Here is a 23,839-nt window from a genome sequence, read left to right as displayed (position 1 = left end):
AGGTTTCACTCTGACAATGCATTTTGCCATTTACTCAGGTCAGGCTCTGTGTGCAAAAGTGCCTGAGCACAATTTTCTTCAGTGGTTGTGATATTCTTGAATTACGGAAAACAGCACTTACAGGAAGCCTCAAGGTAGATGACCAAGAACAATTAGTAAATGTCCTAACTTCATGTACTTATTTTGGACATAAGGAGTATTGTTTTGCAGATCAAAATTTGTAATTACAAATAATTGTAATTCTAAACACACGTAACAGTCCAATCCTATCTCCCCCTCAGCCCATATCATGCAAAGCCACCAACGGAGCATGCTATGGTGGGAGGTGGCGGCGATCAGATGGCTTGGAAGAAGCAAGTAAAAATATTTTATACTTACATCTCCATAAGCTGGCCAGTGGGTCTCCTTGGACCCATGCCAGCTGTTTTGCTGGCATAAGATTGAGGAGAGTCAGGTGCCTGGTCTGGGCCAAGAAAGGGGGATAGGATAGTGTGTGCTGCTGCTGCTTCTGATCCGTCCCCTCTCACTTCCCTCTCACTAACCCAGTCCTTCCCTGAATTGCCCATAACACCTTACCACCATCACCTTACCTGATCCAGTGCAGTCTGGGTGGACCACTGGATGTGCGTGAAGCCTTGAGCCAAAAGCAGCACACTTTTTACACTGCCATAACTGGACTTAACAATAACAGATTGCGGGGTTGGGAACTCGAGTCAGTGACTCAGAGTCAAGTCATGAAAATGTGTGATTTTTTGCTGACTCAGTGACTCATGAGTCACATGCGTAGAAGACTGAAAAAGACTCGAGTCAGGACCCTTGACTTGGCACTCGTCCCCACACGTGCTGACTTGAGTCTGCCTGTGTCTGGGGGTGCTTGCTTAATGTTTTCACAGCATGGAAAACCTCATGGGGCCATAATTCTGACCAGTGAGCAGTAGGGAGTTCCAGCCTAGAGGCAGGAAAGGGTTAATGTGAGCAGGAGCAGGGAGGTAGGAATGGGCTCTCTTTTTCCATTTCTGATAGGAAGGAACAGATGATCATTGAACAAAGGATTGCCATTCTTATATTTCCATTGGCCGAGGGAGGGTAGGAGGAGGAGCCAGCATGGCTGGTGGGGAGGGGAAAGCCTCACTGAATGACTGGCTAAAGTGGGACTACTTCTGAGTAGGGCCGCAAAGGATTGGGACGTCCTGGTAAGCCTCCCAGTTGCTGCGTGTGGTCCTCCTCCCTCTTGCCACTTCTGTCCCTGCTCTCACGCAGTCTCTTCCACCCTCTCCTATCCTGTAGCTATGCCACCAGGGACAGCAAAAAATAAGGCAACTTGTTGTTGGTTATTTAAAGCACCCTCAGGCCCAAATTATATGTGCCTGGACCTGCTGTAGTTATTCTTTAGTCTTTAAATAGCAACTGTGCCCGGGAGCACAATGTGCACTATGACATGGCAGGGGTATGGTAACCTTGATCCCCAGCTGTTATATGGCTCCAAAGACAATGTGTGCTTGTCTTCTCTGAATGGGAGGCAGTGAATTTTTGATGGAAGTATGATGAAAACTGGTAACAATAGCTCTTTATCCTGGGTTCTGAAAGCCACATTTCATCTTCCTTTCCACCTGTATTCTGGTGCAAGGAAATACACATCTTCTGATTCAGAAGTTTTCAAACTTCAGGCTCTCATTGATATAGATAGTACAGAGTTTATCATTAGTTGCTAGGTTTTAAAAAAAGTATACCTTGCCCTTTATCCAAAAAGCTCAGGGTAGCGTATGTGGTTTTCATCCCCCATGATGTCAGTTAGTCTGAGTATGACTGGCCCAGCAGGCTTCAGACTGCGTGGGGATTTTAATGTGGGTCTCCTCAGTCCTAATCCATCACTCTAACCATTACACCATATTGTCTTTCATGGCAGAGTTTAGGAAGCTCACTTGCTGGTGTAGTTTTTGCTTATGGATATCAGAGGCCGTGGTTGTTCGGGAGCTTTGTGTGTATGACACATGCAAGAATCAGATCATAGTATTCTATCACTACAAGTTTTCTGTAGTTTCTCTTGTAAACAAGCATTAAGCATATACTGGACAGTATTAAGTATAAATTGAAAAAAACCATGCCCTTCACAAGACCAAGAGGTTTCTAACTATGATAGCTAATGAATCAGCTTAAAATAAACAGTGCAAATTCAGATCTCAGACATATTCTTGTCTTCAGAGAATAAGTTTCCAAAATGTAAATAATACTTCATCTGTGGTAAACCTTGGCAAGTCCTTCCTGCAAGTTCTTCCAGCCTGAAAGACAAATAGTAAATCTCACAAGCTAAGGATACTAGATGTTATTGTGCTACAGCTGGAAAGCTGACAAGGCCATACTAATTACTTCAGGCAACAGAAGATGTGAAACATAAAAGGATATTAAAATTTTGCTACACCCTCAAGAAGAGGAACTCTTCTTTGTATATGCCAAACAATCTCTGTTATATAAAATTATTTAAATCCTTTTAGCAAGAAAGGATAGAGGATCAGTTTGTTCACTTCATGATTTATTTCATATACCAAATGCAGACAGTTGCTATCTGTATGTTCACCACTCTTGTCAGCTCTTGGGTGTGTGTGTCATCCCCCACAACAAATTTAAAACATTACAGGTTGACCATTCATGCCCAGTAAAACACTTAAATTAAGGACTAGTTTAAATTGATATCTTGATTATAGCAGTCTTGATCATTTGCATGGAGATGGTAGCCACCAGGGTTGGGAACTTGAGTCAGTGGCACAGACTAGAGTGACATGATTTTTCTGACTCAGTGACTTGTGAGTCATGCACGTGGAAGACTCTGAAAAGACTCGCATCAGGACCCCCCCCCGACTTAGCATTTGTTCCCATACATGCTGACTTGAGTCTGCCTGTGTCTGCGTGTGCTTGCTTACTGTTTTCGCGGTATGAAAACTTCGTGGGGCCAGCATTCCGACTGGGCAAGCAGCAGGGAGTTCCAGCCATGAGGCAGGGAAAGGTTAATGCTTCCTTTCCCAGCCAAGTGGGAGGGGGAGACTGGAGCGGGCTTTTTGCCATCTCTGATAGGAAGGAAGAAACCGATTATCATTGGACAAAGGATGGGCATTCTCATATTGTCTTTGGCTGAGGGAGGGCAGGAGGAGGAGCCAAGGGCACCTTACAATTGGCTGCAGAAGCCCAGGGAGGAGAAGAAAGGAGGAGGGGAAAGGGAGGAAGGTTCGTAGCTTCAATCACGCTTTCCATGGCTGGCTGCTGTAAACTGGGCTCCGTTGTTACTTGGGAGGGGGAAGCCCCATTGAATGACTGGCTGAAGTGGGACTACTTCTGCATAGAGCTGCCAAGGATTGGGTAGTCCTGGTAAGCCTTGCAGCTACTGCATGTGACCCTCTTCCCTCTTGCCACTTCTGTCCTCGCTCTCTTGCCGTCCCTCCTACCCTTCCTGCCCTCTTTGCAGATGGGAGGGGACATCAGTCGAATGTTTAAAGTTAACTCACACACACACACACACACACACACCTGGCAGAGCCCCATTTTTTCAGTGGAGCCACAGTAGGCTTTCAAAGGGGACGGGGCGACTCAACTCAAGTCCTACCAAATCACTAAAGGGTGACTCAGCGACTTGGAAAGTGCCCCTGTTATGACTCGTTTTCGAGTCAAGTCATGGGGGGGCAGTGACTCAGTGACTCAAGTCAAGCCATGCTGAATGTTCACATCCCTGGTAGACACCCTGTGGCAGGATGTGGGAGTTAACAATAATTGTACTTTTTGCCTTTCCCCCTTTAAACTAGGGAGAGCTATACTATGTCACTGTCAAGGGGGATAACTCAAAAGACTAAATTACAAAAGAAACTCAGAATGTAAAAGGCTCACAAAATTAGTGACAGAAAGGATGAATTAAATAATGTTTAATAATATAAGCAACCAAAAATAAAGCCTTTCCCTTGTTCAAAAATGGAATATGCAGATGTTACTCAAAATACTATGTGGCAATTGTTACAGCAGTCGATCCAATAGCTGGAGGGAGGTGGGGAAGGAAATCACATTTTCCAAGATTAAAAAAATTGCAATTAGATAAATGCTACTTGGAGGAAAGATTTGGTATCTCTTGCAACAAATAAGCAAGACCTTCAAACAAACAAAAACTACAGTCTGACTATACCCAGATCCTATAAATACATCTTCCCTGAAATTGTACTGAAGGTTTAAATTAGAAAATTTAAAGAAAGTTCTCCAAAGTCTGTTTATTCTTATTAAATCATCGGTTTATACTGTAAACATTTTGACAAAAATATACTGGATTTAGTTTGATTAAAGTTTAAGACAAAAAGTCATTCAGGTTTTAACCAGAAATTTCAGAGAAGAGATCCATCTCAGGATTGCGCTGTAAGGGAGCAACCCTGGGGAGGGGATGGGCTGGCACATGTCTCTTGCGCAGGTCCACCAGTGTTGCGAAAGTGCCATAAAGCAGTTTCATGCCACCCGGAGAGGAGGGAGGATGGCCCAAGCAATGTTGGGCTGGTACAAAGGTGAGCCCGCACCGGCCAAGCTAGGTGCCAGGGTTTGGGGGGGGTGCATGGAGAGAGTGGGGCGGAGGTGTTCCAGGGTGGGTGGTAGTTGGGGGTGAGGCCAAGATCCAGCACTTAATTTATCCCTGTTCTGGGGCAGCCTGGTACAGATCTGAGTAGTCTCATTGGGGCTGCTGTGGCGTTATCCACAGTAAGGGGAAGCAATTCCCCTTGCCCCGGGTTGAGCCTCAACTGGCCCCAACTCTGCCTTGAATGTGGGGCAGGCCTGCCATCCTGCCTGATCCAGGGCAGGTTAGGGTTGGGCTGTAAGAGTTCAAATGGATTCCTTGATGACTGCAGCTTTGATAATTTGAATAAAGATGGATATTAACATTTTTTGTGGAATAGTTTACAAGCTGTGCTTATAAAGTTAATTATTTTGCATGACTACTGACTCTAGTATTTGTTTGTGTTTACCTGAATTTCCTGATGGGTTCACATGGGATAAGCAGTACTCTTGAGTAACAAACAGTTTGACTTTAAACTGAGTTTGGTCTATATGAACAATGAAAGTTGTGCATGGGATTCTTGCTGCCAAATTAATGTATTTCTTGTTTATTACTTGCCTTTTCACTTCCTCACTCACTTATAATGGCTCCCAAAAAGAAATATTAAAAACCAGTACAATAAAACCATAATCAGAACTAATCAGAGAGAATGACCAGCAGCCCCCACTAAAAACCTATGGAACAAGTATGTTTTGGGGACTTTCTTAAAAATGGGAAGACTGGCACATCACAATTTGCCCTGTGGGAAGAAGTTCCAAAGCTAGGAGACCACCACAGAGAAATCCTTATTCCCCATCCTTGCCAATCAGGTCTTAGTCAATGATAGCATAGGTAGTAGAGCTTCCCCTGAAGATCTTGATGAATGGGTTCATATGACAGTATGTGGTTCTTGAGATGTCAAGGGCCCAAATCATTCAGGACTTTAAAAAATAACAACTAGCACCTTGACTTGAACCTAGAAGTTGATACATAGCCAGAGTAGTTCACCTTTGGACCTTTTGGTAGTACCAGTGTATACCTTGCCACAGTCACATGGGATTCCATAAACACTTGGTGTATTCCAGGGGTGTCTTGGATTCTTAACAGATTGCAAAAGCTGTTGGACCTTCCTGGTTGGCTTATAGATTGGTTCCATATCTGCACAACACAATTTTTTTCCAATCTGATCAGTCACTCCTTGGATATAGGGCAGAAATGTAAACCTATATATAGGGTTTATAGTATCCCATGTGACTGTGGCAAGTTATACATTGTTACCACCAAAAGCCTCCAGGTTTAAGAAACATTGAAGATACTGTTGGTTGGGGCAGGTGAATAAATCAGCTGTAACTGAGCACCATATTACTTTTGCCCAGACACAAGTACTGGTTAAAGAACAGCATTACCAGACACAGGTCTATAGAGAGGCTATAAAGATTCATAAGCATCATAGTAACTCATTCATCATAGTAACATGAATCAGCAGGAGGAGATCCTGAGTCTCAGTCATGCTTGGCCCCCTGTTCTTAAAAACACCAGGATTCTAAGGCTTAATGCAGTGGTTACCAGTTTGTGTAAAGGTTCCCCTGTTCCTTTAAGGGGCAGGGGAAGGGGAGAGGCAGGGGAATCAATCCCCAGGATCGTGTCCATATGGGAGGCGAGTGGGGTGCTTTTCACTTATGTTATGAAGGTAAGGCTGCAGGAGATGCGGGGAGCCCTGCGCAGCACTTCCCAAGGCTTGGAACATTCAGAGAAGTTGGTGCAAGGCACTTCCATTTTACAGGAGGTGCTTTGCGCCTGCTATTACAGAGTTTTCCAAGCCTCGGGGAGCTGCCTTCATAAGTGAAAGCACCCCCTCACCTCCATATGGACATGATCCTGGGGATCACCTCGCTGCCCTAGCCCCTCCCCCACAAAGACTTATTGAGAGAGTAAAACTTCCTCAGAGTTTGAGAAACACTGGTTTAATGGAAAGCAGGAAAAACCAGCAGGTGCCTTTAAGAAGTATGGAACTGGATGGCAGTTAGATGGAACAGGTGGTTGATTAGGTAATTGGGGGTATGAAGATAACCATCAGTGAGATGATTAGCTAGGACTTCCAGGGTTAGAAAGTCTCTGGGTCTCTTCTTTTTCTCTCCATTCAGATGGGAGTGGGCTTTTGTAGAAGCCAGATTTTAACCTAAATTTCCCAGGCTTAGGGTCTTGGCAACTTTTGGCTTGGATAATTTTAGTCTTCGCTGTCTGTATTTACATCTTTCCTCCTAGTGTTTTCATTATTTCAGGTGTCATCTCAGTCCTTTGATAATACCCTTCATAGTGAAATGTTAGGGAGAGATGAACTAGTTGAATGTGGTCTTGAAGCCTGTGGAAAGGATTTTTTACTCCATGATAATTCTGACCACAGAAGCCTCAGTTCCCAAATTAAATTTATACCCCCATCTTTCTTCTGTGGAACTCAAAGTCATGTACCATAGGATTGCAGTTATAACTTCCTTATAGTAGGCAGCACAGACAGCACCAAGTAGAATCTATCAGGACAACAGTCCACTTGTAAGAAAGTCATGCAGCGAGAGAAGGGTAAAATAAAGTTCAGTTGCATTTCAAGGTCTTGTGCTTTTAGTTGTTGTTGTACACTCATGAAGTCACATTATTGTACACCTATAAAGAAGCCTGCAGTGGCAGTTAAAATTCATCCATCACACTTATGCAGTCACAGTGGTTTCAAGGCCTTCCACATTGCTTTACTTTGCTCATGTGCTATAGGTCTTCCGGAGTAGTCAAGACAATTCCCATTCCACATACCGATACCCCTTAGACCACGTTCTTTCACATAGGTTGCCTTCAGAGAAATGCTTCTGGGATCATCAAACCATACTTGATGAATAGTCCCTTGTGGGTCCTACACAAGAAAAAAACATAGTAGAAATGCTTCCTGCATTCCTCTTTCCCAACCAATCTTACAGCCTTAGGTTTCATGTTCATAGACTAAGGGCACAATCCTAACCAGGTCTCCTCTGAAGTAAGTCCTGTTTTGTTCAATGGGGCTTACTCTCAGGAAAGTGTGGTTAGGATTGCAGCCAAAGTCCATTACACTTTACAGTCTAAGGTTGTATTGAAATTACACATTGGCCATTAAACCTTACTTTGTTTATGACAATATGTTATTTTTCTACTTTAGCAAATTACTTCAGATTGTATGGCCTAATGGAGTTTATTTATTAAGCACATGATTATCTACATGGTCTCCTTCACACTCACACTTTTATCCTTTCAACAATCCTGTGAGGAAAGACGGGCTGAAAGAGAATGAGTGGCCCAAGGTGACCCAGTGAGCTCCCAGGATAGAGTTTTGCACTTGTATTTGGACAACCTGGTTCAGTCATTGCTTCTCAGCCTCAGTTAACTTTTTGTAAAATCAAAATAATGGAGACCTATCTCATAGTGTTATTTGATCAAAAGCATAATCAAGACTCTAATGCCCTTTCCAAATTTAAATGTTACAGTATATAAAAAAATTAGTCATTGTCCAGGGAAAAGATTAACCTGAGCCTGCATTGTGATGATGCAGAAAAATCCTCTTTTTATGGATTAACATTTTATATATCAATTAAGTACACAGAAAGCCAATAGAAACTGCATGTCAGTTTTGTTCTGTCAATTTGACTTTGGGCTGTTTGCCAGCTGTATGAGCACTGTCTGATGCTCATAACTTTCTTGGTAGCCAAGCAACTGACAAAGTACCACTGGAAAGCAGCTAGCTCTGTAAAGGTAAACTAGATGGGCTGAGACAACTGGCTAGAACTAAAACTGTTTTTTTGTTGTTTTTTTAAAGAGAGAAATAAGATAAGCAAGGGTGTTTTGAGTGTTTTGGAGAAAACTGTTCCCTTTCCTGTCCTCCTTTCCCTTTGTTTTCTCTTGGATAGTTCTTCAGTCACTATTTAGAGCCCAATCCTATGGGCACCTTCCACTGACAGAACTAGGGTTCCATCAGCAGAAAGCTTTCTCAATTGGCGCTGCAGTTGCAGTGATGTTGCATGCGACAGAGCTGCCAGTACAAACTGTTGGTGATTGCATGCACCACCAGAGCACCCAGGGACTGCTGAAGGAGGTATGTTGGTGGCAAGGATGGGCAGTGGGAATAATAGGGCATCTGGGAGGAGGAATCGGGGCATCTTGGGAGAGGAAAAGGGTGGATCCAGTGGAAGTCACACACGCTGGATTTTGTCCCCCATTCTTCAGCTTTCCCTACCAACTAGCTCTCTTTGGACTTACGCAAGTTATAAAGCTGATGAGGAAAGGTCTGAGGAGACACACAGACCATCAGGAAGCCTAAGGAGAGGTAAGTGAAAAATATTTTTCCTTACTTCTTGCAGGCTTCCTGATTGACCCTGCCCTCGCCTCCATGGCATGCCTGCACGTTCCAGTGTAGTGGGGAATAGGATTGGGCAGTTACTCTGATCTCTTTATGTAGGCAAGTGACAGACCACCATGAGGATACCTGAGTTTCATGTTCATGTTCCGTTCCGGAACCCCCTGCGGATGCCTGAATCTGCGGATAAGGGGGATGCCTTCCCCCACCCTCCAGAGGTGTAGAGCTCCTCTAGCCTCCAGTGGGTCTTCTGAGCCCTGCAGAGGCCACACATTTTTTCCATGCTGCCTTTGCAAAGCTCATAATGATTCTTACAAGGGAAAAAAACGCTATTGCTATTTTTTTCTCAGCAAAACTGGGAAGTGACGTTTCTATGCTTTAAAGGGCATTATAAGTCCTGCAGAGGCTGTGGACGGACCCTCTGAAGACCCTCTGGAGGAGAGGGAAGCAGAACTCTCCAGGGCTTCCCTAGCCCTCATAATGCCTTTCAAAAAGCATCACTTCTGGTTTTGCAAAAAACAACAACAACCAGAAGTGACATTTTCCCTTGTAAGAGTCATTCTGGGCCCACAGAGGCTGTGGGCAGATAGACAGTTTCTGCAGGGCTCAGAAGACCCTCCAGGCTGAAGGGAGCACCTCCAAATGGGGCGGTGGGGGAGCTGCAGATTACCGATCTGCAGGTATGTGAAACAGCGGATACATAAGAACATAAGAACAGCCCCACTGGATCAGGCCATAGGCCCATCTAGTCCAGCTTCCTGTGACTCACAGCGGCCCACCAAATGCCCCAGGAAGCACACCAGAAAACAAGAGACCTGTATCCTGGTGCCCTCCCTTGCATCTGGCATTCTGACATAGCCCATTTCTAAAATCAGGAGGTTGCACATACACATCATGGCTTGTAACCCATAATGAATTTTTCCTCCAGAAACTTGTCCAATCCTCTTTTAAAGGCATCCAGGCCAGATGCCGTCACCACATCCTGCGGCAAGGAGTTCCACAGACTGACCACACGCTGAGTAAAGAAATATTTTCTTTTGTCTGTCCTAACTCTCCCAACACTCAATTTTAGTGGATGTCCCCTGGTTCTGGAGTTATGTGAGAGTGTAAAGAGCATCCCTCTATCCACTTTATCCATACAGGATCTCTGGATATGGAGGCCCCCTGTACAAGTGGATATTAGGAGCTGGCTGTAGTGCAAGGAGGGATGAGCACAAAAATGATATATACCAACGCATTTTTGTAAGCTGTTGGTGTTGCTCTATGCCAATAAAATTTCCATACATATAGTGCGTTTTTGTAGCTATCTTTCTTACAGAATAAATAAAAAATATAAATAAAAAATAGATTGAAAGTAATATTTATAACATACCTTGTATTCAAAATGTGGAACTCCCTGTTCCTCATCCCACTGGATCCCAGAAATGGAATGTATTGCACGAGCCATTATTATTCTATAAGGAATTTGATGTCCTGCTGAAAACCTGCATTGAGCCCCCCGGAAAGGAACATTGGCAAAGTGACAGATGTGACCCTGAAGAAGCACAACATACTATTCAGATAAGTTAAAACTTCATTAAAGGATATATTTTGAAGATAGATTGAGGGACATTGTTAATGTAGGCAAGTAGAATTTTTGGCACTTTAGTCCTATCGAACTTGGATGATTGCAAGTTTCACTAATCTCAGGTAAGGGTATCTAGAACTGCAGCCTGCTACTGAAGAAGTACTGCTGTTTTCTTCAGCATTCAGATGGTGTTTTTTGTACTACTTCAGGAGGAGTTTTTGTAGGCAAGTTGGACAGCTGCAAGTGCAGATACAGCCTTTACAAGGTCTCCATCAAACTGCTACTTGGCAGGGGGAGCACTGCTGTCCAATCATTATAACCACACCCAATCACTATTATAGCCAGGAAGCAGCTTCTAGAGCCTCTAAAAAGTTTGAGAAACATTGATATAGAATCTGTGGCCACAAAAATAAAGGCCACAGACAACAGTGAACAAGAACATAGTAAGAAATCATGTATCTCTTACCTCAGAAAAGTATAGACAGAGGTAATCGTAGCCATACCAAGGAACACCCATCACAAGCTTCTTTGGACTAATACCCAAATGAAGGTAATCATCATATCCTAATTTAATATAAAATTTAACATTAACTTGCATGTTTTCTATTCTTATTTCCATGCCTGCAACTATATTTGAAACATGAGTAAATCAAGGGCCATTAAGGCAGACATTCATGATAAGGGATCTATAAATCTCTTGAAAGATTAGAAGAATCTTGTTTTCTTTTCCATGTGATTAATGTACTAATTTACTCATGAAGACACTCCATGTGAGAAGAGATTTTAATAGCTCTCAAAGCAGCTAACTAATCTTGAAGCTGAGAAAAGTTACATGATTGAGATTTCTACTATTGCAGCTAATCAAAACTGTGTGTTACGACTGTCGAAATGGCTTTTGGGGGGTTTTATATTCTTTTTATTTTAAAGAAATGCATACAAATACAAACATTCATAAATGCATATGGCAAAATATACAGTGAATAAAGACCCTCATTAAATAATTTTGAAAATACATACTTTTATTTTACAGTAAAGAGAGTAGCGCAAAGAGAGTAAAACAAAATATTTATTAAAAATTAATATTCTATGATTGAATTAAAAATACACCTCTTTCTCAACAAATTTGTCTGCCCCTATTCCTTTTATCATCCTTATATCATTCCTTTATCATCACTTATAATGATGCCCTGTGCCAGCTCCTGGGTGTTGCTTGGGACTTGGACTTGGGAGTTGGCTAGACCAGTGCAGAAGCCCATGCTGGCTTGCCAGGAACAGATTCAGCCCCTGCATCAGCCAGAGGCAGTAATTATTGCTGGGTGGTGCAGGGGGTGGAAGAAGGTTGCAGAAGAGCATTCTGGGGGTGGGGAGAAACGTTTTTGAATGTTTTTAAAGCCCTTGAAATGCAAAAAAAAAATTGCACTTCCATAGAAAACCAGAAATGCTGTTTTTCAGACACAGGGTGGCATTTTGCAGTCCTGTGCCCCTGGGCAGCACCATGGCCAGGTCCGCAATTGTAGCCTACTAATCATTTTTGTCGCTCTCTTCTGCACTACATGATTATTTCTACATCACCCTCTAAAGCCAAATCTTTACAGTATCGAAGAGTACCTTAGGAGTATTCAGAAGGGTATATCTGGTAATCTCTCTAATTTCAGCTCAAATCTTTTCCCAGAAGTTCACTATTTTTGGACAATTCCAAAGCATATGTAATACACCTGAAGCTGAGCTCTGAGATTTCCAGCAGACATCTCTCTAAAGACTCTAAAAATGTTTTACGTGAATGAGAGCCTGGTTCTACCAGAGTTGCAATTTGCACAATAACTCTGTTGTGCAATACAACACTCTCTCTTGTGTGATAACTAATCACATACTTAACATTACTATTTCATGAGCATTCTTCATAACCATCTCAAACATGTTTTTATTGTATAAAAACTCCATGCTTATCTCCATGCTTATTTATTTTTCACATTTTAATAGCACCCTTTCTCCAAGGAGCTCAGGGTGGTGTACATAGTTCCTTCTCTCCTTTTATCCTCACAGCAACCCTGTGAAGTATGAGAGGATGAATGATAGTGACTGGCCCAAGATCACCCAGGAAGCTTCATGGCTGAGCGTGGATTGGAACCTGGATCTTCTAGGTCTAAGTCCAACCCCCAAACAAGTTCCATGATTTACCTAACTTCTCTCAATTAAGGAATTTGGGATTACTGGCCATAAGATTTTGTAATTCTGAAGATAGAATTCCAGGCCCTTTGCAAACAGTTCAACCAATGGCTTTAAACAGTCCATAGCTGAAGCTGGTTCTTACCAGTTAAAGTCTGATTGTATGGAGCAGTGCCTGTTACAGTGCATTTTGACCACAATTGACTCGGTTCATCATAAGACATCACAAACAGAAAGTCACAGGAATCAGCAATTCCACTATAGTTGTAACATTTGCTGTCGATGCATTCTGGAGACCAAGGTACATCAAAAGTTACCTGTAAAAGGAAAAAAAAAAATCTCTGAATAGGCATTTTCAATATGAGTTTCAATATGAGTTTCATAATTTCAAAAGCCCAGAAATCTTTGGAAGATAGTGGTACAGAAACCTCAAAAAGAACATCCTTGTTTTAGGACTGTGGATAAAGTTTTACCAGGTGAGTTTGACAGAAGAGATTTTTCTGAGAAATAAGAGATGGTTGATTGCAATGGTTTCAACAACACATATAGTTTTGAAGAATGTAGTTTATTCAAGAAGAACAGACAACAAGAAGTATGGGGGAGGAGTGTTATGGTGATACATACATCTGTGATGAAATTCAAAAAGATGAGAGACTGGATGACAGCGTTTGGGTAAAAATAAAGGGAAGGAAGTGATGGGAAGATAACAGTGGGAGTCTGTTACAGGAGGACTAAGCAGAATGAAGAGCTGGATGATGCCTTCTTGGAGCAAATGGTCAAATTTTCAAAGAGGAGAGATGTGGTAGTAAGGAAGACTTCAACTTGTCCAGGTATCCCCCCCACAAACATGCATGACTCAAAAGACTTGGTTGAAACAGGGCCATGATTTATTCCATTACAAGGCTGCGCAGCGATTGGTGCAATGCAACAGGTCCTGACTATGCTCCACCCCCCTTTAGTGTGGGCACCTAACTAGGAGGAGACAGTTCCTGTCTGAGGCCTCCTTTTGGGCAAACCACCTTGACTCAGAACCTGAGCTCACCCAAGGCTCCCTCAGGTTCTTCATCACCAACCCCTGGAAGCGGGGTCCAGCCAGCTGAATTTTTCTGCCCACCCTAAGCTGGAGAACCATGAAGGTGAGCATCCCAATTCCATTCCGGGGTCAAGCCAGGCTGCCCCCAATCCGGGTAGCCTTGGGGCTCAGCACTGGCCTTAACCCGGCCTGTTGCTTGCCTGAGGGTAGACACCAGTTCCCTATTTCTCCTCCTGTTCCTGCACTACCCTGCCACACAGGGGGGGGGGGCTAGCCTAGCGCTTAGGATCCCCCTGCCCCATCTGAGAGTCCTCGCAGGACCCACTGCAAGTCTGACAGAAAGATATGGTTCCCGACCTCTGAGAGATGCACGCCATCTCCCCTGTAAAGGTGCAGCAGGGAGCTCACTATATCTGGGTGGCGAAGCACCAGGCCGGCAGCTGCCAACACTTCCCTCCCCAGGTGTGCATCTGCCTTCCTTCTGGCTCTATCAACTCCAGCTGGGCTTGTGGTATACCTCCAGACCCGGTGCGGAAGCAGGTTCGACCATATGATGATCAAGCCAGGCATCCAGCTTCTCAGTGTGGTGAGGTCTTCTGCCACCTGCTGCCTTAAGGACAGCCCTGTCCTCAGGCAAAGGTCATTATTGCCAAGGTGTATGAGAAGCACCTGGGGAGGAGGCGCTCCCTGTATACACTCATATACCATGGGCAGTAACTGCCCCCATTTCATCCCTCTTCTGGCGGCCCACTGCACTGAAAGCTGTGCTCCCAGGCCCAGCTGAGATCCAAATTCACTCTTGAGAGCTTGCTTGTGAGCCCAGAAGACAATGGAGTGGCCACAAATCAGTGCCCTCGCTGGCAGGGAAAGGCCCAAACCTAACAATTAAAGCAGGAAAAAATAAAACAATGTAAGTAAACACGAATAATCAGGTGATAACTAAGATGACCCGCCTGCCTTGGGGCGCATGTAGCTCTTAAATGCCCGAGATCTGCACCTACCTATTCTTTTGATCTCCCCACTATCATAACCCATGCCAGCAGCAGCTGTTGCTGCCCCTATTCTAAATGAATGAAGGCCAAACTTGACTGAGTCCTGGCCAAGGCCATCCAAACAATTCCTCACCACAGCCAGGAACTGGAACCTGGTGAGGGGGCTCCAGCCTCATCTGCCCCATTGGGGGACCATCATTGACATCTTGGGATCCACTCACTTTGTGCGCCTCCTGTGCTACGTCGGTCCCATTCCCAACACAACAGTGCTCCTTCCACCTGCGCACAAAGAGTGGCCCGTCGGACACACCTCTTTGAGCCACATACTCTCGCAGCAACGCCACCAGGCAAAGTGGGGAGTTCCATGCCCCATTCAGTTGGACCCACTGTCCATGACCAACCTGGTCTGTCTTGAACCGCCTCAGCCTCACGCCAGCCTGGGTCCAGTGTACATCCGTGACTTGTAGGGCACACTCAGAGGGGGTCCCACCTACTTTGCGCCAAAACCTCACCTGGGCGGAAGGCCCCCCCAAAAAAGGAAAAGGGCGGCAGCCAGCAGTGCTTCAAATGCAGTGGAACAGACTGCACTGAATGACTCACATAGTGAGGCCAGGAGGTCAAACGTAATAGGCTGCCTACTATCCCCTCCCTTAGGGAACTCACGTGACCACACTGTTAACATCCCCTAATGCACAAATCCCCAGTGCAGTCAGACAGCCCGTGCGCCTTGGCCTCAAAAGCCAGGGCCGCCAAGTAGCTGCCAAGTGTATTACTTGCCCTGCCATTTGACCTGAGTCTGACTAAAAACTGCATCACATGCTCCGGGGGGATGGGCCAAACACCTGGGAGGCCAGCAGTAGCCCTGAAGCCCTCAAACTCGCCTACTCTCCTTTTCTAACGTGCCCAGGTGCTTGGGGCCAGGGAGGCATTCACTGCCCTGTTGACTTCTCGCACCCAAGGTTCCACAACCACTGGGGCATGGGGTCCAGCTCTTCCCTCGTGCAGGGTGCCAACTGGCGAAAACGCTCCTCCTGGAAACGAAAGAGAGCATCGGCTATCCCATTAGCCAAGCCCGGCACATGCCTAGCCACAAATAACATGTTAAGATGTAGGCATTGCAGTACAAAGGCGCATACTAAACACATGACTCTTGGGGACCAGGAGGTTTGCTGATTTATAACATGAAGTACTGCCAGATTATCGCACCAGAATTGCACTGTGGGGTCCTTAAACTCCAACCCCCAGAGGTGGACAGCAACCACGATGAGAAAAAGCTCTAAAAAGGTCAAATCAGCTGTAATGTCCGAGTGCCAACTAGAGAGCCATTTGCCAGCGCACCATCTTCCCTGAAAATAAACCCCAAAGCCTGTGCTACCTGCAGCATCTGAGTGAACTTGCAGCTCGGCCTCTAAGAGCTTAGCTGAGCACCAAAATGACACCCCATTGAAGTCCTTTAGGAAGATAGCCCACATGCTCATATCTTCCTGCATTGCTGATGTCACTCTGATCCGGTGATGGGGCTTAGAAGCCCCTCTAAGGGTGTCATACCACCTGCAGAAAACAGCCCTCCCTGGTGCGATGACCCGGCACGCAAACTGTAAGTGGCCCAAGAGCTTCTGCAACTCCCGTAGTTTCATCTTCCTAAGCTTCCTGCACCTCGCCACCTGTTCCTGTACAGAGGCCAGTTTGGCCTTACGGAGCCTGCAGCACTGTTTGACAGTATCAAGCTCTATACCCAGGAATGTGAGGCAGGTGGTTGGGCCCTCTCTTTTGTCATTGGCTAGGGGAACACCCAGCTCCCTGCACAGGGCAATGAATCCCTGTAGCAAAGCCCCACAGTCGCCGGACTGCGCTGGCCCCATCAGGAGATAATCATCAGGGTAATGCGCTGTTGACCTAATCCCAGTACTCTTGTGCAAAGCCCATTCCAGGAAGGGAGCTACCTGTTCAAATGCGAAACAACTTGAACCCTACTCCATCAGTAGACATGGAAAAACAAGGAAGCAGATGAACAATCTGCACCAGCTGGAAAAGCAAGGAGAAAGCAGATGAACACCATGTGGGCGGGGCCTAGGGATGGGGGAAAAACAAGGAAAAACAAGGAAAAACAAGGAGGAAGCAGATGAACACCACGAAAAAGGAGGAGGAAGCAGATGATTTTAAAAAACCCTGTGAGGTAGGTGAGGCTAAGAGAAAGTGACTAGCCCAAGGTCACCTGAGTTTGCTTACTAAGCTTTGTGGCTAAGGGGGGATTTGAACCTGGATCCTCCAGGTCTGAGTCCACCTCCCAAACCATTACACCAGCCTGGCTCTAGGGCTGTAAGTGGCCCAAGAGCTTCTGCAACTCCCGTAGTTTCATCTTCCTAAGCTTCCTGCACCTCGCCACCTGTTCCTGTACAGAGGCCAGTTTGGCCTTACGGAGCCTGCAGCACTGTTTGACAGTATCAAGCTCTATACCCAGGAATGTGAGGCAGGTGGTTGGGCCCTCTCTTTTGTCATTGGCTAGGGGAACACCCAGCTCCCTGCACAGGGCAATGAATCCCTGTAGCAAAGCCCCACAGTCGCCGGACTGCGCTGGCCCCATCAGGAGATAATCAAGAAACACCATGTGGGTGGGAACCCCACATGGGGAAAGCTCCTGGATGGCTACTCTGCCCACGGAGAGAAACCGGGGAGGGGGGCTGCCCAGCCCAGGATAAGCAAAGAGGCAAGAAGGATGAAAGGAGAAGGCAGGAGGGGGAGTGGCTGCTCAGCTGGAATAGAAAATGAATAGAAAGGCCACGTGGGTGCCGCCCAGCACTGGTGGGGAATCTGCAGCAAAGCTCCACAGCAGCTTCCAGAGGAAAGCTGCAACCCACCCCTGGTACCAGATTACCCTCCCCAGCCTTTCTGGCCTGGCAGGCTAGTCCCTTGTCGCCTCAATGCTGTAGCTCCCGCTGCCCCTTCCACTGCTGCTGAGGAACAAAAAGGCTGGGAAAGCATGGGCGCCAGCTTGCCCCCTCCCCCGACCAACAGCTGCTCACCACGTCATGCAGGCAGGGAACTGGACAAGTTTCCCTCCACCTGCATTAACAGCTGGAAAGCTTTACCCAGATATCTGTTGGGAAATGTACACTGCCAAAAGTGAGTAGTCTGAAAAGGTGAAGTCATGGAACCGGCTATGTTAGACCTTATTCTCAACAGTAGGAAGAAACTGCTTTGAAGTAAAGGTGGAGTGGACATTAGGAGCAAGTGACTATATTCTCCTGGGAATCTTGATATTGAGACTGGGGGAAAGCTGAGTGGAGCCAGATGTGCATCCTGATCCTTAGGAAAGCAAACTTTGGAAAGATGAGGATGAATGCATGTATGATGGACCTGAACAACATGTGATGCAGTAAGCTGGATGCAGCCCATCAGTCATGTAAAGTGGCCTGTAAGGAGCTCCGAGAATATTTTAATTTGATACCATCCTGGACTGCAAAAACAGTGGAGATGTTGAGGGTCAGGCAGGCCATCAAACATGACTGAGTGCCTGCATTCAGCTTAGTCAAAAGGTATGCAGGCAGGCTTGATGAAAAATGTGAGCTTACTAAGATGAAAAGTTGTAATGTTGTGCGTTTGTTTTATATATTTATGTCTCATCTTTCTTTTATAGTGGAACTTACAGCAGTGCGCGTGGGGTCCCCAGAAAGTCTTCCATGGAGGCACTGTCTTAGTCCAGATTTATTTAGCTTCAGCAAAGTAGCTGCATCATATACACTTAGTCCACACCCCAGGAACATACATACATACATACATACATATTGTGTTAATGTGGTATTGATGTTTTTTCTTTTCTAAAATTAATTTAGAAAGGTAGACAAATAAGGCTGAGAAATTGGTTTTCAGATATGTTGAATATTCCAATGGTCTTCTTACCATGTAGGTCTTTCTCTAAGTAGAAACCATGACTAGAATATAAACAAAGAAAATATATGCATGTTTGAATAACAGCACAATGATGCCATTTACTTGAGTCTGAAGTGAGAACTTGCAACTGGATTTTAGGATGTTTTTCTGCTGGTTGGCACTTAATGGAGATCTTAATCTACAAAGATTCAGCATCAAAATGTGTGCTTACAATGGTAAGTGTTGTCAATGAGAGTCGTAAATTTAATCTGTTGTGGTGATATATTTTGTGAAATGGAACAAATCAGGATTTTTGTAGCACTAGCCTTTATTTTTACCTGTGATCCTGGAATTTCCTTGTGAAAAACGCCTGTTGTTTCTTTAACCAAAGCTGTTAATGCAAAATATTCATCTGAATCCTTACTAACTTCTTCCTCAATGTTTATATTGATTCCGTCCATGTATTGCTCTTTGGCTAATTTCATTTGTTGGCTTATCCAGGCTGCTCTAACAGCAGACTTTACAATTTTCTTTACAGATGTGTTTCCTGAAGAAGAAACAGTAATCAGTGGTCAGAGTTTTGCATCAGTGTAAGAGAGGGGGGAACATTTAGAAATCACCAATGACTGCTAATCTCTTTGAAAAAGATTTAACTTGTACAGCAGGGAAATGCTAATATTTGAGCTACCTAATGTTTAGGTGATCCTAAACATTTTTGCTCCAAAGCATATCCCACTGAGTTAGTGGAACTCATTTCCTGGGAAGTATGCTTAGGAGTGCAGCCCTGATCAATTATTTCATTGATATCTCAATCTGCCTACCTTTAGTCTCCTCTTGGAATGAAACATAAAAGTTTTTTAAAAATGCTTAGAAATAGAACAAAGTGATCTCTTAGCACAGGAGTGTCAAACATAAGGACCGTGGGCTGAATGTGCTCCCTGGAAGCATTTAATTCAGTCCATTATAATTTGGCTCTCCCAGCTTGATAATTGGGCTCTCTCATATCTTGGAAATATGAACAAGATTTGCACATTTTCTCTTCTGTCATTTGCAACTAATGAGTTTCTATGTGATAACAAAGTGCTTATTTCTGGCCATCATCTGCTCAATGATGTTACTTTCTGTATCTTGATGTCACTTCTGGCTCTCAGTGGGCACCATGAATGCTAACTTTGGACCCTCTGTATTAATTGCGTTTGCCCCCCCCATCTTAGCAGGCCTGAGGGCAGCTATTGTGCAATTAGCAGTCCCAAACAGGGATGCACATTCCCATCCTTATCCCACCAGTTCACTAAGGTCCAGGAGATGCGGATGTGTATTTGCAACCATATTGGTATGAATAAAGAAGTTTCCTTCAACACACAGACCCCCCCCCCCCGCCTCCGGAATGAGATTAGTGTATTTTTCAATACCTGTCAATATTTCCAAAAGGGCAAAAAGTTTGAAAAAGCATTTCTGGGAAGGCTACCTGTAATAATTTTCTAACAATTTCATTTCATTGTTTGTATATTTTTCCCCTTCCTGCCATTTTTATGTCATGTGTGCTACTTGATTTGAATACAACCGTGATTGTCTTTTAATATTAAGTTAATATTAACCCCCCAGATTCCAGTGTGGTAGTTGGGGTCCTGGAGCGCTGTCTGGAGACAGACAGTGGGGATCTGGATGAGGGCTAACAAGCTGAAATTAAATCTGGATAATACAGAGGTTCTCCTGGTTCAGAAATCCTCGATGCAGGTGCTGGAGTATTGGCCTGCACTGAATGGGGTTGCACTCCCCCTGAAGGAGCAGGTCCGCAGCTTGGGGGTCCGCCTGGACTCACAGCTGCTCCTGGATTCTCAGGTGGCAGCTGTGGCCGGGGGGGACTTTGCTCAGCTTCGGCTGGTGCGCCAGCTGCGGCTATACTTGGATCGTGCAGACCTGGCCATGGTGATCCATGCTATAGAGACATCAAGGTTAGATTATTGTAAAACGCTCTATGTGGGGCTGCCCTTGAAGACGGTTCGGAAACTGCAACTAGTGCAGAACGCGGCGGCCCATATGGTTACTGGACGTAGGCGATTTGACTCTGTTGGGCCACTTCTCCAGCGGCTGGCTGCCCATTAGTTTCCGGGCCCAATTCAAGGTACTGGTTTTGACCTTTAAAGCCCTATACTGCTCTGGACCAGGGTATCTTAGAGATCGCTACTCCCATACAATCCGTCCCGTCCCCTTAGGGCATCAGAGAAGGCCTTTTTACGAGTGATGCCACCCAGTGAAGTACGTGGGGCGGTGGCAAGAAATAGGGCCTCTATAGTAGTGGCTCCAACACTGTGGAAATCCCTCCCCCTTGATTTACGAATTACTCCCTTTCTTGAAACTTTCTGGTGAGACCTGAAGACATTTCTTTTCAGACAAGCCTTCTGAGTGCCTGGCCTTTTTAACATCTTTTAACTTTTACAGGCTTGGGATCTTTTTACAAACTGCTGCTGTCTGCTCCTTTTACATCTTTTATCTGATTGCTGTTTTTAAGAATGTTCTTGTTATTAATGTGTTTTTTATCTTGTTTTAATTCATGTTGTTAACTGTGTTTTTAATGATTATTGTAAGCCGCCTTGGGTCCCTTTGGAGTGAAAGGTGAGTTACAAATGAAGTAAATAAATAAATAATGTTGTGGGATGACTGTGTTCAGCTGCTTACTACAGTGGGGTGGATCTTGCCATGAAAAACAATGCAAATGGCAGTACTGGTAAGTGAAAAAGATGTGCTTCATCTTGCAGCCCTTTGAATATTTATTTAATTTATTTTAGAAATTTATATCCCGCCTTACTATCTAATGAAGGACACTCAAGGCGGCTCACAATTAAAAACATATTAAAATAAAATATACAAATACATTAAAAACAATAAAACACAATAAAAACCTGGATCCCAAATTAAAATGCATTCAAAAAGCGCCATGCCCCCTGGTGTCAGCATAAAAGTCCTCCCTAAATAAAAAGGTCTTACGCCCCTGCGGAAAGGACTCTAAAGAGGGAGCTGTTCTCAATTCCAGGGGGAGGGAATTCCACAAATGCGGAGCCACCACCGAGAATGCCCTCTTTCTTGCCACCATTCCCCTCACCTCGCTAGTGCCAGCACAGTTAGAAAGGCTCTCTGAGAGGACAGGTTGGATTGTATGGAAGGCGGTGATCCCTCAAATACTCTGGACCCAAGCCGAATAGGGCTTTAAAAGTCAAAACTAGCACTTTAAATTCAGCCCAGAAATGAACTGGCAGGCAGTGTAGCCGCCGAAGCAGTGGCCCGCCTGAGTCGAACTGACAAGCCCCAGCAACCACATTCTGCACTAGTTGCAGTTTCCGGACCGTCTTCAGAGTCAGCCCAATGTAGAGTGCGTTGCAGTAATCTAATCTGGATGTCACTAGGGCATGGGTCACTGTGGCCAGGTCTGAGCAATCCAGGTATGGTCGCAGCTAGCGAATCAGCCAAATCTGAGCAAAGGCTCCCCTGGCCACTGCCGCTACCTGGGAATCCAGGAGCGGCTGCAGATCCAGGATCACCCCCAAGCTGCAGACCTGCTCCTTCATAGGGAGTACAACCCCATTCAGAACAGGACAATAGTCCAATACCCAAGTTGGACCAGGAGAACCTCTGTCTTATCAGTATTTAATTTCAGCTTGTTCGCCCACATCCAGCTCCCAACAGCCCCCAGGTAGCAGTCTAGCACTTTGACTGCCTCCTCGGAATATTATTATTATTATTATTATTATTATTATTATACATGGCTCTAAGGGCCGTGCTACATGTAACTAATTACAACATCTCTCTCTCTCTCTCTCTCTGTGTGTGTGTGTGTGTGTGTGTAAAAATAGTAAATGCAGGGGCCCTGATTCAGATCATGACCACAGCATCAAGCAAAGAGGGTTATAACTCCTTTTCCCCAGCATGGTCTCCATCCAGATTGCTCGCTTTCCCACTGCAGTGATTTGCCTCAAGAGGAATGTATTCAAATCATGTGTGATATAAAATTGACAGTATTCTCATGTAATCTTAAGGTGGCAGTCCCCTGCACATTTACCAGAAACCCATTTCACGGAACTCAGCGGGACTGACTTCTGAGCAAACATACTTGGGTTTCAGGCTACCTCATGTAAACATTCACATTACCTCTATTTGACCATACCTTTCATGACGACCCTGGATCCTTTTGAATGAGCATGACACATAAGCTCAGGGTCATATTTCCCAAAAGCTGCCACTGTTGTAATTTGTGACCAGTCATAGAACATCCAATTCTTCCCGCCAAGATCAAATACAAAGACCTGCAGAGACACGCGGCCCTTGTTCAACAATACTGATATTCTCTTTTTGCCAGATTAATTAGACCTAAAATAACAAGATCCCTGACAGTTGATCCAGCAACAAGTCACGGCCAAATGCAAAGTTAAGGCAGGTTTTTTTTTTGAATAAAAAGTAAATGTCCCAAAGATGATGATGGAGCAGACGCTCTTTTCAGTTTTGCCCTGCTAGTGCTACATATGCTTGATTATTTTCTGTTCCTGCTTCCTTGTCCTTCTTCCCTGCCTGTCCTCCATTTTAATGTAATATTAATGTGCTTCATGCCCTGCAATGACACCACAAGAGGCAGTCCTGAGCTCCACGTAAACCTTGGAGCCAGGTATACCAACATTGGCTCTTGTTCTCAGGGACGTGCAGTGGGTGGGGAAGCAGGTGAGGCAGAGCCTCCCCACCGGAGCCCTCTGAAAAGTGTCTCCGCCATGTGAAGTGAGGCAGGTAAGGCAAAGCCTCTCCACCAGAGTCCTTTGAAAAGTGCCGCCGCCACATGAGGTGTACAAGCGCTCACAACCCACGCGCAGAGCATGGAGGGAGGGAGTGCAAAGCACAGGGAGCGTGGGTTGTGAGGGCTTGCACACCTCATGTGGCGGCAGTGCTTTTCGAAGGTCTCCAGGTGGGGAGGCTCTGCCTCACCTGCCTCACCTCACATGGTGGTGGCACTTTACAGAGGGCTCCGGTGGGGAGGCGCACTCACTGCACCCAACAGGAGGAACTTTTCCCTAACAACAACATGGAACGCCCACTGCCTGAGGACAGCTCCCCCTGGCGCCCCCTCCTCCCGCACCAGGCAGGCGATACTGCGCAGGCGCACCTCAAAGTCCCTGCTGCCCGAGATGGGGTTGCAGAGCGAAGGGTCCTGGCAGGGGCACGCGCCCGAGCCTACGCGCGGCTGCAGGAGGAGGAGCAGCGCCAGCCAGAAGCGCGCGCCCCCGCCGCCTGGCAACCCTTGCAT

At 45.3% G+C, this 23,839-nt stretch overlaps 1 protein-coding gene across 1 annotated transcript; it reads right to left on the bottom strand.

Annotated features, from left to right (window-relative positions):
* Positions 1–7,265: 7,265 nt before the first annotated feature.
* On the bottom strand, positions 7,266–23,839 carry LOC136648468 (di-N-acetylchitobiase-like). Its single transcript, XM_066624580.1, has 7 exons — positions 23,699–23,839; positions 22,715–22,853; positions 18,891–19,099; positions 12,803–12,974; positions 10,958–11,055; positions 10,297–10,458; positions 7,266–7,454 (listed from the first exon to the last, which is right to left on the bottom strand). Exons 1-7 carry the CDS (start codon positions 23,837–23,839, stop codon positions 7,266–7,268), a joined length of 1,110 nt encoding a protein of 369 aa, XP_066480677.1.

The sequence above is a fragment of the Tiliqua scincoides genome, chromosome 4, assembly GCF_035046505.1.
Source record: "Tiliqua scincoides isolate rTilSci1 chromosome 4, rTilSci1.hap2, whole genome shotgun sequence".
NCBI lineage: Eukaryota > Metazoa > Chordata > Lepidosauria > Squamata > Scincidae > Tiliqua > Tiliqua scincoides.
Note: the sequence above shows the minus strand (reverse complement) of the source record. Positions and strands in the feature narration are given on the sequence as shown.